Below are 14,665 nucleotides of genomic sequence, written 5' to 3'. Positions count from 1 at the left end.
AAAAGGTAAGCGCGCAAATATATATGGGAAGTGAGTGCTTCTTTATTCTGACCAAGCTAGCTAGGTTGACGTGCTAGCTGTGTTGCACTTCCTCATTAGGGTTTTGTTTGCAATCTTCTCATTCTTAGCTTTTTTCTTGCGTCACTTGCGATAAAAGACACAAAGAATGGCATTCATTCAATCATATTCTCTCAGTTGCTGGCATATATATGATCAGACGACAGAGAATTAATCCAGAACAATTAGCGGACAATGCTGCAAGCAGTGTGTGGCTGAATATATAATTTGGGTTTATATATCAATTAAAAATGTTGTTTGTAGACTAAGAATAAGATAAACATTACTCGATCACAATATTATGTGATCGTACTGTGAAACAACAGCGCATGTGAAGCAGCATCATTCATGTGTTTCCTTAGTTTCCTATATAAATCCCAAAGCTAGTTCCACAGTTCCCGGAGTCCGGACTTAATTGTCTGATCGATCTACTACTGATCATTTGTACTTGCCTTTACACTATTTTAATTGGGAGACTTTAAATCAACATCTCATTTGGGGTGCTGAGATGTTGTTATACTAAATTAATAACTCAATCCCGAATTTCCATATTTTATTATGTAGATGAGAGGTATATATGTCGTTAATTTGATGACTTTAGACTTGTACATATGTCATAGGATTATAGGTGGATCATGTTCAATATAAAAATGGTTATATATTAGTGCACACGGATGAGTATTAATTAGTCTAGATCACATTAGATGAATTAAGTATTTAATAGTAAGATTATAATAATTTAAACTTTAAAAATAAATCTATATAATAAAACAAAACGGTTTTTGAATTATCTCCGAGCCCGAATGGCTGAGATTGTTTCCGCTTAAATCCAATGGTCGGTTTATCTAGCTATTTCTCAAATTTACTTTTCCGCCCATAAAAATTGGTTTGTCGCATCTCTTTCCTTAATTAAGTTTTCCAAATTTATTTTCCGTTATCTATTAAACTGATTATGTTTGTCAAAATATCAGTATTTACGCAATAGAAAAAGCCGCTTCTCACTCGTCAGAACGGAGAGGGTAGTATTTAATAAGATATCATAATAGCCAAGTATAAGTTACCTTTAATAGGAACCATACATAAAATTTCGCATATTACCTAAAAATTAAAATGTAGCGTGCATTTTGATGTGCACGTCATATTTGTGGTTATAAATTTTTGTCGTATGTGGTTCTATATTTTTGGGTTGGGTATACTTGATATAGTCTCACCATTCCTTTTGGTGATGTCATTGTGTGTGACTGTTGATTGCATCCAAGGGCATGATGGCAGACATTCACATAGCTTTGTGATATTAATTAGGATTAGGTCAGACAGAAGCTCTTTGTTTAACCTGACATGTATTACCTGCAGCATATATTCGCCCTACATTCAAACATACTATAGATGTCTTTCATACAAAGCACCAAAAAAAGTAAAAAGGGAAACTCCAATTTGGGTTTGCATGCATGACCAGTGGCCTACTGCCATAGATATCTTTTATCTTCCATAGACTACTGCATATTGTACAAATTATATAAATAATTAGAATGCGTGTGTTCATAAACTATATATTCATGTACCATATGATAGTATAAATGAATGAATACATTAATAATTTAATACGTACATACCACTACTATACATTATCACCTTAATTAATCATATACATGTTCTAAAGTATTAATACATTTGAAAATAAACAAAGGGTTCAATTGGTTCAAGATCGAAATCGATGCATGCTAGTAGATTTTCAGACACACATGGACCAAGAGGATGAGAGTTGACAGGGCAGGAGGGCACATTCCTCGATTGGTATACGTAATGCAGGCTAGGACTAGGACTAGGACTAGGAGGCAACCAAAAAGGAGACAAATTGATGGCCATGTTTGATGTTTCACTACTCTTTCTTACACGTTCATTTGGGTGCTGCAGGGTATTGTTGATGTTGTTTGATGTTTTTGTCCACTCGAATGAAGAGAAAAGTAAAGGCCAAGCAACTACTTAATTGGTTTGTTTAGTAGATCTCGATGGTTTCAAACTTGACTTGGGAATAGGATGGACTTCCCGGCCCACCACTTTTTTTGAAGTGTGCTATATATGTAGCTTTTATGACACTCCACAGTCCACAACTTGGAAAACCTCTCATGAGTCATATATGCCTATAGCTAGCTAGCTACTTATTTCCCTCTATATATATATATATGCCTCTTCTTTACTGTTATTTGGAAGAAAAATACTTGGCTCCAAGCCTCCAACCCATGAAGAAGGAGTTCCTCCAACCTCTTCCACCAAAATATGTTCTTTCTTTTTTCTTTTTTTTAATCGAAGAATAAGCAATTCATTAATAAATTAGGAAGAAGGACAATCCAACTATGTACACTAGAGCCTCTGACCAAAGTATGTTCTTTCTAGTATTTTCATTAATTCAATGTATAAATTAAATTTTTATTTTTAAAAATGAAAGATAAAAATAACATGTTTTTGTTAGAATGAGAGGTTGACGCCTAATATGTGTGAAAAAAAAAAAAAAAAAGAACATGCACAAAAATATACGTACAAGGTTGTCCTCAAAAGTAGCCCATTTATATATAACCTGTAATTGCATCCCGCAAACCAAATGTTATTCTTTGAAACCTTATGAAAAGAATATACACAAGGCAAGCTCTTATACTAGGAGTAGGCATCGATTTGTACAGGCCTACTCAAATCGGGTGTTAAAATTAATGAAATAAATTATATTATAGTGTGGATCAATGGAAGAATAAAGAGTATTATAGAGTTTTTAAACATACAACACTGATGTAATAGAAAGAGAAGAACCAAAAGGAATTAAAGGGGGAAAAAAATTAGAGAGAAAGATCAATGAAGAGCTAGTGTTGGGATGGCGTCACTTGCTTTTTGAAACAAGCTCACGGTTTTGTCTGGTCATCTGCTCCTGTATTCCTCGTTTTTTCAAGTGAAGGTTTGGAGAATTAATCAGCTTTGGTATTTATACTTAACCCTGATTTTTTTTTTTTCACATTCGCAGGATAGAAACATTTTTTATTTTAGAATCTTAATCCATTTCCTCTATAACGTTGTTGTCCTTTTGGTAGTTGGGTGTTTCTTTTGTCTCTGTTTATTCAGGAAGATTTCTAAGAAGTTGAAGTTGCTGGGAGCCGGGAGCCTGGGACCAAAGAAAAATCATTACTGGATCTTATTCTTTGTTTTTTTTGTTTTTTAAATTTAATTATTGGGTTTCTTTTTTTAGTTATAATATTTTTTAAATTTAAAATAAAATTTAAAATTTATTTAATATGAAAAGACAATTTTGTCTTTCATTTTAACAGAATTTATAATAGAATTAACAGAATGGACCAAGTAGATAAACATAAAAAAAAAAAAAAAAAAAAGTGGACCAACTTTGTACAAAAAAGATCGTAAACCAACTTAAGAAAACGTGAAAGTAAGTAAACCAATGGTGCATTTAACTCAAAAATCATTATGCATATTCTACATGTGTTGTGTTGTCCATTTCTATACATGCTTAACTAAAACCGAATCTGAAACTCACTTTTGGACCAAATGGATGGTTTTTATAAATTAATGGATTAATATTATGTAACATGAAATGATTATAATATGAGGAGCGCTCTAGAAATAACTAGTTAGTAAAATAATACGATATTAACTATCATTTTTAGCCCACTATACAATATAATTTCATAATCCAAATTGTGTATTTTTTAAATTCTTATTCAAAGATCATTTTTGTAAAAAATTAACAAAATCAGAAATTGTTTAGTCAACTATTAGCCAACTAACTGTGCTCATGTAAATGGACGAACATAAGTTTTTCAATAAAACATAAAATGATTATAATGATAATCAAATGGCTAAATGATTTCTGATTTGGTTGATTTTTTGCGAGGTTGATCTTTAAATGAAGACTTAAAATATGAACGGTTTGAATTATGAGATTACATTGTATAGTGGGCTCAATAAGGTGGTTAGCACCGTATTATCTTACTAACTTATTAGCTCTAGAACATTTTTTGTTATTACATTATTTGACTTTAGTTAGAATTTTAAAAGCCATAAAATTTTAGAGCAAATTACAATTTAGTACCTCAACTTTATATTTTGTTTCAATTTAGTACCCCAACTTTGAAAACTTGCAAAAAAAATACCTCAACTTTCATTTTGTGTCAAAATAGTACCTCCGTTAATTTTTCTGTCAAATAAACCGTTATCTGCTAATGTTGCAAGAGTATGTTCATCTTTTTACCCACATTTTAAAAATAATAATACTTTTTAAACTTTTGAATAAAAAAAATTTCCTAAAAAAGTTTCTTAAAAAGATTAAAATAAAAAAAATTTCTTAAAAATTATTTTTCCCCCTTCTCCCTGCCCGACGTCGCACTCCCTCCCCCCACCCCTTTCCTTGCCCGACCCACCCTCTCCCTCCACCCATCCCCAGCCTGTCGCACTACACCCTTCCCCCCAGCACCCCAGCCCGCCGGTGACCCACCTTCCTCCCCTAGCTCCAACCCACCCCGCCCACCCCTCGTTCTGACCCTCCCCCCGCTTCGACCCACCCCTCCCCCCGCTCTTACCCATCGTTCCGACCCACCCTCTCCCTCCCTCCTCCCGCTCCAACCCACCCCTCCCTCCTCCCTGCTCTGGCCCACTCCTTCCCTCCTTCCTCCCTCCCCCCGCTCTGACCCCCGTCGCACCCCCTCCCCCTTTCCCTACCCGACTTTCTCCCCCCACCCCAACCCTGTCGCATCCCTTCCCCCCAACCCTATCGCATCCCTTTTAAAATTTTTAATTTTTTTTATTCAAAAGTTTTTTTAAAATATTATTATTTTTTAAATATGGAAAAAAAAATGAAAAATACCTCTGCTACGTCAGCAAATAACGATTTATTTGATAGAAAAACTAACGGAAATATTATTTTGACACAAAATGAAAGTTGAGATACTTTTTTGCAAGTTTTCAAAGTTAAGATACTAAATTGAAATAATATATAAAGTTAAGATATTAAATTGTAATTTGCTTAAAATTTTAAAGGCTCCAAAAATAAAATAAGATCCATGACCCGAACCGTATAATATGGTGATTAGAAATGACCCGACCCATCAAAAGAGATAGAAACGTCTATCACCAAGTTGCTGAGCCCCAAACGAAAATGGTCGTGTCGCTGAGACTACCTTCTCTGAGCTCGCTCTTCGCGCCCTCCATCTCCGGCCGTTATTCCGCGGTTATCCGGCGGCGCCACCACCTCCGGACGACGCCGCTATTCGCTGCCGGTTTCTCGGGCCAGAGCAGCGTGTTGGAGTCCGAGGACCGAGTCGACACTCAGAAGAACAACCGAGTCCAGGACCGAGTCGTCACTCCTCGATCAAAGGACTTCAATGCTTGGTACCTCGATGTCATTGAACACGCAGAGCTCGCCGATTACGGTCCGGTTCGCGGAACTATGGTCATTCGCCCCTACGGTTATGCCATTTGGGAAGCCATTCAGGCTAGTCCAGCTACCTCTGTTCTATTGCTTGCCTTAATTTTAATTTAGGGTTTCTTAATTTAGGGTGTTGAATATAATTTGATTCTGTAGGATTATCTGAATGTAAAATTCAAGGAGACTGGTCACAGCAACATGTATTTCCCACAGGTATTAATTAAATTATAATACTTTTTTGTTTTTACAATGCATATTGTATGCTTACAACTCTGAGTTTTTTGATATGTGGAATGAATGGTGCAGCTTATACCCTACTCGTTTATAGAAAAAGAAGCTAGCCATGTTGAGGGTTTTAGTCCTGAATTAGCTCTTGTGACAATTGGAGGAGGGAAGGAACTTGAAGAAAAACTTGTGGTATGTATACCCTTTACAACTGTTGTTGAATTTCTTTTTGATTTTATGAACTGAACTATTTTGTTCAAGTATTGAAGTTACTGAATAACTATGACCAAAGGTTTGGTTTTGATTGTTGCACTTCCTGAGGCTCTGGCAGGTTCGACCCACAAGTGAGACCATAGTGAATCACATGTTCACTCAGTGGATTCATAGTTACCGTGATCTTCCCCTTATGGTTAACCAGGTACGACGCTTCGTCACATCATTTGCAGTGTTTCAACCTCCATTAGAGGAATTAGGCATTGAACTTTGGTGTTTGTCGGGTCTAATTTGATTCAGTGGGCAAATGTCACAAGATGGGAGATGCGGACAAAACCTTTTGTGAGGACTCTTGAATTTCTCTGGCAGGAGGGCCATACTGCTCATGCCACCCCAGAGGAGGCAGAAAAAGAGGTTTGTATCTGACATAATGACTACCCTTAAACAGTTGCAAAATGAGTGCCATTTTTGTTTAATGAATTAGTGATGCAAAACTGCAGGCTATACAGATGATTGACGTGTATACAAAATTTGCTTATGAGCAAGCTGCAATACCTGTTATTGCAGGTCGAAAGTCAAAAGTGGAAACATTTGCTGGTGCTGTTAGGACTTATACAATAGAGGCTATGATGGGCGATCGGAAGGCATTACAGGCTGGAACCAGCCACAATCTTGGGCAGAATTTTTCATGTGCTTTTGGAACACAGGTATTTTGATATGCCGGTGTGGTTCTTGCAGTTATATTCCATATGCTTCAACCAATCAAAGCCTCTTTTTTGCTATTCTATTTAAGGAAATATGATCTCTAAGTGTTCTTCTAGAGTCTTCAACTTGTATCACTATTTTGTGTGATTAGCTAGTCATTGATCTATTATGCTTTAATTGTATATGATTCATCAGCTAGTGAGAAATTTGACCAAAATGTGTGCTTGCACAGTTTACTGATGAAAATGGACAGAAACAACATGTTTGGCAGACTTCGTGGGCTGTCAGTACCCGTTTTGTTGGTGGTATTATCATGACCCATGGAGATGATACAGGCTTAATGCTTCCCCCAAAGATTGCACCGATACAGGTAAAGTGCTAAAGTTGGAGACCTTTATGCATTTTATGATGCTAATGCATATTCCTAACGTTATAATGATTTGCTTATATGGATAAAATTAAAAGCTGCAGTAAGACTATCTTCAGTCATAGACTTTTTGAGAAATGTAATCCATTATATGTCGATGCCAGTATCCTAGCATATGCTGTGTTTATATGACGGTATCTGGAAACTTGTTGTTAGTTTTGTTAAGGTCACAACTTGCTACTTTTATTTACTGCACATGCAATGTATGTCAATGACTTAATGGGAAGAGTAGCGAAAGACTGGTGGAGTAATCTGACTATAGAATTTGTTCAAGATAAGCATTTGTGTCACCTTTCTGTGGCTTATTAGTATATAGCAACTTTGCAAGGTGCATCTCATAGATAGGAAAATTCTGATGCACGGAAAGACAGAACCATGCTGGTGAATGTAGCCATATAATTATATGGTCCATGGATATATGACCCCCTTGTATTTGAGAAAAATCCGTTATCCAGATTTCGTGGATGCATATCAATTTTGTAATGTTATAGTCCATTATTTGGCTAAGAATTCATACAGAAAAACTCTTCTTTTTATCTTCTGGCGGATTGTAGTTGCATTAACATATTCTCCCACTCTACATAATCATTTAGTTTTAGTAATCTTTGTTCTCATAAGAATGGATGGCTTGTTATGCTTAAAGTTCAATTTTATTGTGCTTGTTTCGTGTGTCATATGTGTCCAAGCGTGTATGCATCCCTTTTTCGTTATATATATATCCTAAAAAATGCACCGGTTGGTTCTAGGTGGTGATCATACCAATTTGGAAGAAGGATGATGATAGAGCAGGGGTTCTCAATGCTGCATCATCTGTAAAAGAAGCACTGCAGACTTCAGGGATTAGAGTTAAACTTGATGGCTCTGATCAAAGAACCCCAGGATGGAAATTCAATTTCTGGGAGATGAAGGTTTGTCTTCATTACTAAAGTTAAAGCAGAGTTTGGTACTGTATGGCGTGTTATTTTTAGCATAGCAATCTTATGAGTTGAAAGCAACTTATTTTGAAGATCTCAGAGTTGAAAAGCCATCGTCTATTAACCATTTCATCATTCTCATTGTTGACTTGCATGAGAGTTGACTAGGATGTCCTCTCGATTTTTTTCTCTCTTTTTATTTTATTTTTATGAATTTTAAAGATTGGGGTGAAAGTTGACATTTCCTTATTCTCAGACTGGAATTTGTTATGTGTGCATGTTTATTTTCAGTTTTTTTTTGAGTGCCGATTCTGTTGCATGCATAAATAATATATTGGATCTATCTTTTGCAAGAACCTGTTTATAATATCTATTCTTTTAAAATAAAAATGGTTGCAGGAAAATGTTCTCTTATTGCCAATCACCTCAATAACAGGCCTTGATTTTGTAGGGAGTCCCGTTAAGGATTGAAATTGGCCCCCGTGATGTTTCAAGCCAGAGTGTGGTTGTATCTAGAAGAGATGTTCCTGGAAAGCAAGGAAAGGTTTTTGGCATATCCATGGAGCCTTCGAATTTGGAGGCTTATGTCAAGGACAAGTTGGATGAGATCCAGTCATCTCTTTTGGGACAAGCAAAATCATTTCGAAATAGGTGCGTTTTCTTGCTCTAACATATCCTTACGATGCATTCTCCTCCATGGAGTTTTAGAAAACATTACTAGTAAAAAGAATTAATGGTGCTGAATCAATTCTCTGAAGTTAAGAACAATATGAGAACTAACTGTTTGGTGGTTTTAGTCAATCTAGGTAACGATGATAGTTACAACATGTAGGTAATTAATTTGTTGCCACTGTCATTATAGAAAGCCAGGGGTATTTCAACACCTTGTCTTTGCACTCTGATTAGATATCCATTCTTTCAAATGCTTTGGCGCTTTGTTGGAAAAATTGTGGAGGCATTGACAGCAACAATTTCCTTTTAATCTTTTTTGCAGCAATATTGTGGAAGTGAGCTCATATGATGAACTTAAAGTTGCAATCTCCCAGGGCAAATGGGCAAGAGGTCCTTGGTCGGCTAGGTATACCTATTCCTGACTTCTTTTATCAGTGGTTTTGTTATTTGACTAATAAATATGAATTGCATAATAATGTATACTACTGGGTTAAAATTGCACTTCTGATTCTAATATGAAGGTCCAATAATTTGTACAGTGACAAAGATGAGTTAAAAGTAAAAGAAGAAACGGGGGCAACCATTAGGTGTTTTCCTTTTGAACAGCCACACGGAATTAAAACATGCTTGATGACTGGTAATCCTGCAGAGGAAGTAGCCATCTTTGCAAAGTCATACTAGGTTTCCAGGTTCCCCTTCCAACTGATATTGTTTGCTGCACAGATGTAGATGTTACTTGTGGTTTGTTTTGTCAAAAGTGAAAAGTGATGTAACATACATACCAACTTGTACGAAATGTTAAAGCAGTTCGTTTGCTAATTTCCTCGATTCTTCTGATCCTTGAATGATGATTAAGAAGTATTGTTATGGATTTTTGGTGATCAAGAAAGAAAGTATTGTTATTTGGTGTATGTATCCTCATCAACAATTAAGTTGCAGAAGATGAGTTTTGTCATGAAATGGACCACATGGTCCTCTCATAGGCAACCACCAGCAAGAAAACCATAATTGCCAATCTCAGTCACAAACTTCTCTTGCAATCAGATTATGAATAGGCTGATCAAATCCCTTTATAATTCTAGTTGACAGAAGAATGAGTAAATAGCCTCAGTCTATAAAATTTACTGATAAACCAGTCTGCTTATTATCCAGATTCCCTACTGTAAGAGCTTGCATGCACATAGTCAACTAAGGAAATGGCATTTAGAACAGAGCAAAACACATGAGCCATGGAAATGAGAATGTAATGTGTCTCATCAAAATATGATCATAATCAAAACCTGATGCCTTGCCTGCTGTTTCAAATGTGTTTCATGGTTTAGGGTTTCCTGATGTTTCAAGGATATACAGGTGTTTTGGTTCGATCTCTGCATTTTCTTATATCCCACATTTGCACATACATCTATGCACGGATATGGTATTGGTATGTGATTAATGATGTTGGTAAAATTAATTACCATGCATTACTTTGGAATCATTTTACATCACAAAGACCAGTGCCTTGATCACAGAATCCATCCCGATCAAGCAGTCTTGGAGGAGGAGCACTTAACAGAGGGGAAGAGGGAGTGCCATAAGCATTTCGTCGACTGTTTCCACAACCTAGGCTTGCTCTGGTGCTCACCCCTGTAGTTGGGTTCGTCCCACTTGCATACTTGCAAAGAGCCTATATGATTATGAACAAACCCAAGAATTAGTATCTAGTAAGAATATACATGCTATGCTAAGGAAGAGAATGTTACAGACTTACAGCATAAGTATATCCATATTATTTGTCTAAAAACACTAATGTGGAATATATACAAGGCTAGGATCTGATTTTGAAGGAAATATATTTCTAACTGAACATAAACAATATACAGTACCTGCTTCTGGAGGAGGTCCAAAACCGCATCACTGAAGTCAGCACCTTCAATTTGGGCACCACCAAGATCACTGCGGGTGAGAACCGATCTAACAAGCACGGCATTTCTGAGATTAGCTTCATTAAGAACCTGCGATCATTATAATTCTTGAGCTATGGAAATGAAAGAAAAAAGGTAGTGTTTCAACGAACTCCAAGTTTCAAAAACTATGCCTAAATTATGTTAAAGTCAAATAGTTTAGGATTTTGTGCTAAGATTTCAAGCAATACCATTCGATCCATTAACGTGTCGCTCAAATCTGCACCTGTGAAATGTCAAAACAAATTAACAAATTAAGGACTTCTTGTGTGAAAATTGACACTTCATGAAGTTGTGAAAGATTCATTTAATTGTAACTTGTAGGACAATATGCAACAAGAAACCTAGAAGAGATACCAATCCTGGATAATGCACAAGAAAAGGTGCAGTTTTCAAACACAATGTCAGAACAAAAAGAACACCATATTAAGTGCAGGTTTTAAAGTAGAATGATGAAACAATTGGAAATTGTATGAAATTAGCTTATGTTCTTATAAGCTAAAGCATAGCTAACTCCTCTAGTCATTACAATATGTTTGGAGTATACTGTTAGAAAACATAACGCAACGGAAACAAGAGGAATTCTCTTATAAGCATGAGAAAGGTAAACGTACATAAACATAAGGGTGAGCCATTAGATTGCAAGAATTTTATCTAAATAAAGTAGGTATTTGCAATCCAATAGCTCACCCTTCTCATGCTTATGTATGCTTACATTTCTCATGCTTATAAGAGAATTTGTAGCAAAAAACAAAATATTTTTGATATGGGTTGTGTGTAGTGTGTGATCATAACATAGAAATATAATATCTAAATTTAGGCACTCAATTAAATTGACAGTAACTGGTATATCCTTTTTTCTGTGAAAAGAGTTATAGGCCATTGCAAGTTTTTTAATTAGGATTCTTTCTTCTAGTATTTTTATGTTTCTCTTGTGAGTAAGAAAGTCTCCTTACATTGCCATGGGAATTGAATTTTCCAAAGCAGCAAAAACTCTGGGTTGGAGCCATTGTGATCCAAGGTTTTGGAAATCAATGGAGGCTCTCCGAAAATGAGTTTGAAAAGAGTTCCAATGGCGAATGGAAAATGTGTTCAAATAGAAGAATCGAGAATGCTTTCAATTAAGACATTGCTGATTTTAGAACTGAGTTTGGGAAACAAGAACTGGTGCAGAAGAGATGTCACCGAAGGTGAAGTCAAGTTGATACAATTGGAGTGTCTGAAGTACTTGCAAGAGTAATCTGATTCCTATATGGTATCCTTAAAATGTAACCAAGATTTGGGAAAGAAGCTGAGTAAAAACAGGAAACAAGGCTTGAGGAGATTTTTCAGGCAAATATGGTAGTAAGAATCAATTTCTAAGGAATGATTGTACTGATCTGAGGGGGTTCTATCTTTCTGATGTAAAATATTGTTGAATGATAAAGTTGCTAAAAGTTATTTGTGCTTCTAGTACCTTTCAATTGTTCATATTATGGGTTCTGTTTGTACAATATGATGTTCAATGGAAACAAGCTTACCTGCAAAATTTGCCTTATATGCAACAGCTTTCTCCATGTATGCACCATTGAATGTTGAACCACTGAAATCAGATTCCCTCATATCCGCAGATGTAAAATTGGCTCTTCTGTATCAGCCATTTAGATTGATTAAATATACAAGATCGCAAAAAAAAAAAAAAACCTAAGTTCCAAAAAGCAGTAAAGAGCAGCAAGCTTGCAATCAAGCAAACAGCAAAACAAACAAAACACCATGCTACAGATAGCAACCCAAAAAAAAAAAAAAAAATCAGCTACCAATGAAAATGCAGATATGTTTTTTTCTTTTTTTTGTCTTCTACAGACAGTTCTTCTCTTGTCTATGTTTTCTATGAAAATTGGGTCTAAAATCTAAATTCGGAACCCCAAAATGAAAAATTACCTGAAATTTTCATTCACATGTACAGCTTTCCTGCATAACAAGAATGGAACAGAATTTAATCCTCTATCCAGAACCCAAAAAGGCTTACAACACAGTTTTTAAAGAGAAATGGGACCTGAGGTCTGCAGAACCAAATTGGGCTGCTGATCCTATCCCAAATTCACCAGGCGTTTCGGCTTCGAATTTATTGAGGTCGGCAATGGCGGGCATGTCAGAGCTCAAGCCAATAACTGCAACAGCTGCCAATGCTACTGAAACAATGTTTCTCCATTGCTTTGACTCTCCTCCATTAATGGTCATGCACTGCTTGTTGGAACAATCTTCCTTTTTGAGAAAACTCAGTAAGCTACTAGGCTTGGAACTACATGTTTAAGATGACAGTAACAACTTAGACTATATAATAGAATAGAAGGACTTACCATGAAGGTGATGTCTCTTGGGGTCCATCTGACAGACCATGGAAAAGGGTTTAGAGAGGGGTTGCAGACGGATTGGAGGAGCCTTTGAATTTGAAGAAGAAGTAGTTAAGGATTTAATGGATGGTGGGGAAATAAAAGTGAGTGCCATTGCAGAGTGTTTTTGCTACCAATGTTGCAACAAGTACAGAAGTTAGACTGTGAGGGAAGACTTGGGACAGAAATGGATTAGGAAGGTTTTGATTCAAACCTGAGATGAACCACATATTTTGTGGTTCGGATGAGCACACGTGTGTTTGTTTCTTCTTTGGTTTGTGGTTTGCCACTTGGTGCCATGCCAAGTCATCTTGATATCAAGGGCTATAAAAGCTTGAGATAAAAATGATGCTTTGGCATGATCAATTTTCAGATTCTCTATTATAATAGAAAGGGTTAATTAAATATACCACCCTCAAATTCAATTTCATTACTCAGTGTACCAAAATATCATTAAAAACTCAATTTTTCCATTAGTTTTGAACGAATAGCGTTTTTGGTATTGGATAGCTCAGTTAAGGAGGTCGTAAAATTACTCACAATGCACCCAAGTTCGATTTCTCCTCTTTCCAACCAAAAAACAAATAGCGCCGTGTTGGCATCAAGTGGCCTTCTTTCTGATGTCATTTTCGTCTTCATATAGAATGCCACATGGTGCCATATGTGCATAACTAACGAAGATATTAATTTCAATATTTTTAGAGTAAATTGTTTAACGAAATTGAATTTAAAGAGTAAAATATCAAAAAATTTAGTCTGAGAGTGATATCTCTAGCCCAAATAGAAATAATAGTTGGATAAGTTTAAAAAGGACAGCAAAATGAAAAATCAGATTCTGATACTTAACTTCATAAACCAATGAGCTTTGTATCAGTCAGAACTCAGAACTCAGAACTCAATGTCAAAAACTCTTTTAGCTGTTGTGTTATTAAACTTTCTCTAAGAAAAGAAAAATTAATGTTTAAACTTTAATTAAACACTTGATTAAAAAATGAAACATGCCCGCTGGTCTATTGGTCAGCCCAATAACCCATTGGTCTGTCTATAGCCAGGCATAAGCCGGACCAAGGTCAACATTTTCTTTGTTGAGTCAACCCAACAAATCATTGGGTCTTCTTGGGTCGAACCAGACCTTAGCCCAACAGAAGTAGGATTAGCTCGAGCTGGAGTGCTGGACCAATCCCATTTATTTTACACCATATTTCTTTGGGTTATTATGGACTATAAAAATTGACCAAAGGAAGGTTATTTCACTTCATATGTTTTTTCAATTTTGTGTATTTAGTTGGATATGCACGTGATGTTGATGTTATGGTCACATCAAATAATTTTCCATTTAATTGAGGGAGCTTTTCTTTTATAAGCATAAGTTATATAAACATGCATAGGCATGCAAAGTTTTAAGTCATTAGATTGCAAGTTTTTAAATTAAATAAAATAGGTACTTGGCAATCAATGGCTCAAACCTTACATAGTTTCATAGCTTATATATTTATGCTTATAAGAGAAAATCTGTTAGTTGGGGTTGGTAGACTATGTTTTTTTGTTTTTTGTTTTTACTTATTTAAAAGAGAATAGATTTGAACTTAAGAACTCTCCCAGTATTAAGGAGAGAAATATCATTGGATTATAGTAATTGAGGGTGTCCTATAAACCTTTTTTTTTTTTTTTTTTTTTTATCAATCTAAACCAATTTGCTTGCAATCAATTTTTAT

General features: G+C 35.7%; 2 protein-coding genes across 2 annotated transcripts; one reads left to right on the top strand and one right to left on the bottom strand.

The window, feature by feature from the left end:
• The first annotated feature begins 5,200 nt into the window (after positions 1-5,200).
• On the top strand, positions 5,201-9,546 carry LOC147273834 (proline--tRNA ligase, chloroplastic/mitochondrial-like). Its single transcript, XM_086256869.1, has 11 exons — positions 5,201-5,545; positions 5,636-5,692; positions 5,786-5,896; positions 6,036-6,122; positions 6,218-6,331; positions 6,418-6,624; positions 6,855-6,992; positions 7,796-7,957; positions 8,415-8,614; positions 8,958-9,041; positions 9,175-9,546. Exons 1-11 carry the CDS (start codon positions 5,210-5,212, stop codon positions 9,314-9,316), a joined length of 1,638 nt encoding a protein of 545 aa, XP_086112995.1. The 5' UTR covers positions 5,201-5,209; the 3' UTR covers positions 9,317-9,546.
• A 325-nt stretch (positions 9,547-9,871) lies between these two features.
• On the bottom strand, positions 9,872-13,136 carry LOC147273833 (Pentapeptide repeat-containing protein). The gene is made up of 7 exons (XM_086256871.1): positions 12,918-13,136; positions 12,614-12,818; positions 12,499-12,528; positions 12,099-12,205; positions 10,770-10,804; positions 10,501-10,629; positions 9,872-10,301 (listed from the first exon to the last, which is right to left on the bottom strand). The coding sequence occupies exons 1-7, from the start codon at positions 13,063-13,065 to the stop codon at positions 10,110-10,112; spliced, it is 846 nt and encodes a 281-aa protein (XP_086112997.1). The 5' UTR covers positions 13,066-13,136; the 3' UTR covers positions 9,872-10,109.
• Between the last annotated feature and the right edge of the window lie 1,529 nt (positions 13,137-14,665).

Source organism: Dryas octopetala, chromosome 9, assembly GCF_963921425.1.
Source record: "Dryas octopetala chromosome 9, drDryOcto1.1, whole genome shotgun sequence".
In the NCBI taxonomy this organism is placed as follows: domain Eukaryota; kingdom Viridiplantae; phylum Streptophyta; class Magnoliopsida; order Rosales; family Rosaceae; genus Dryas; species Dryas octopetala.
The sequence above is the reverse complement of the archived record's forward strand: the minus strand, read 5'-3'. Positions and strand labels throughout refer to the sequence as shown.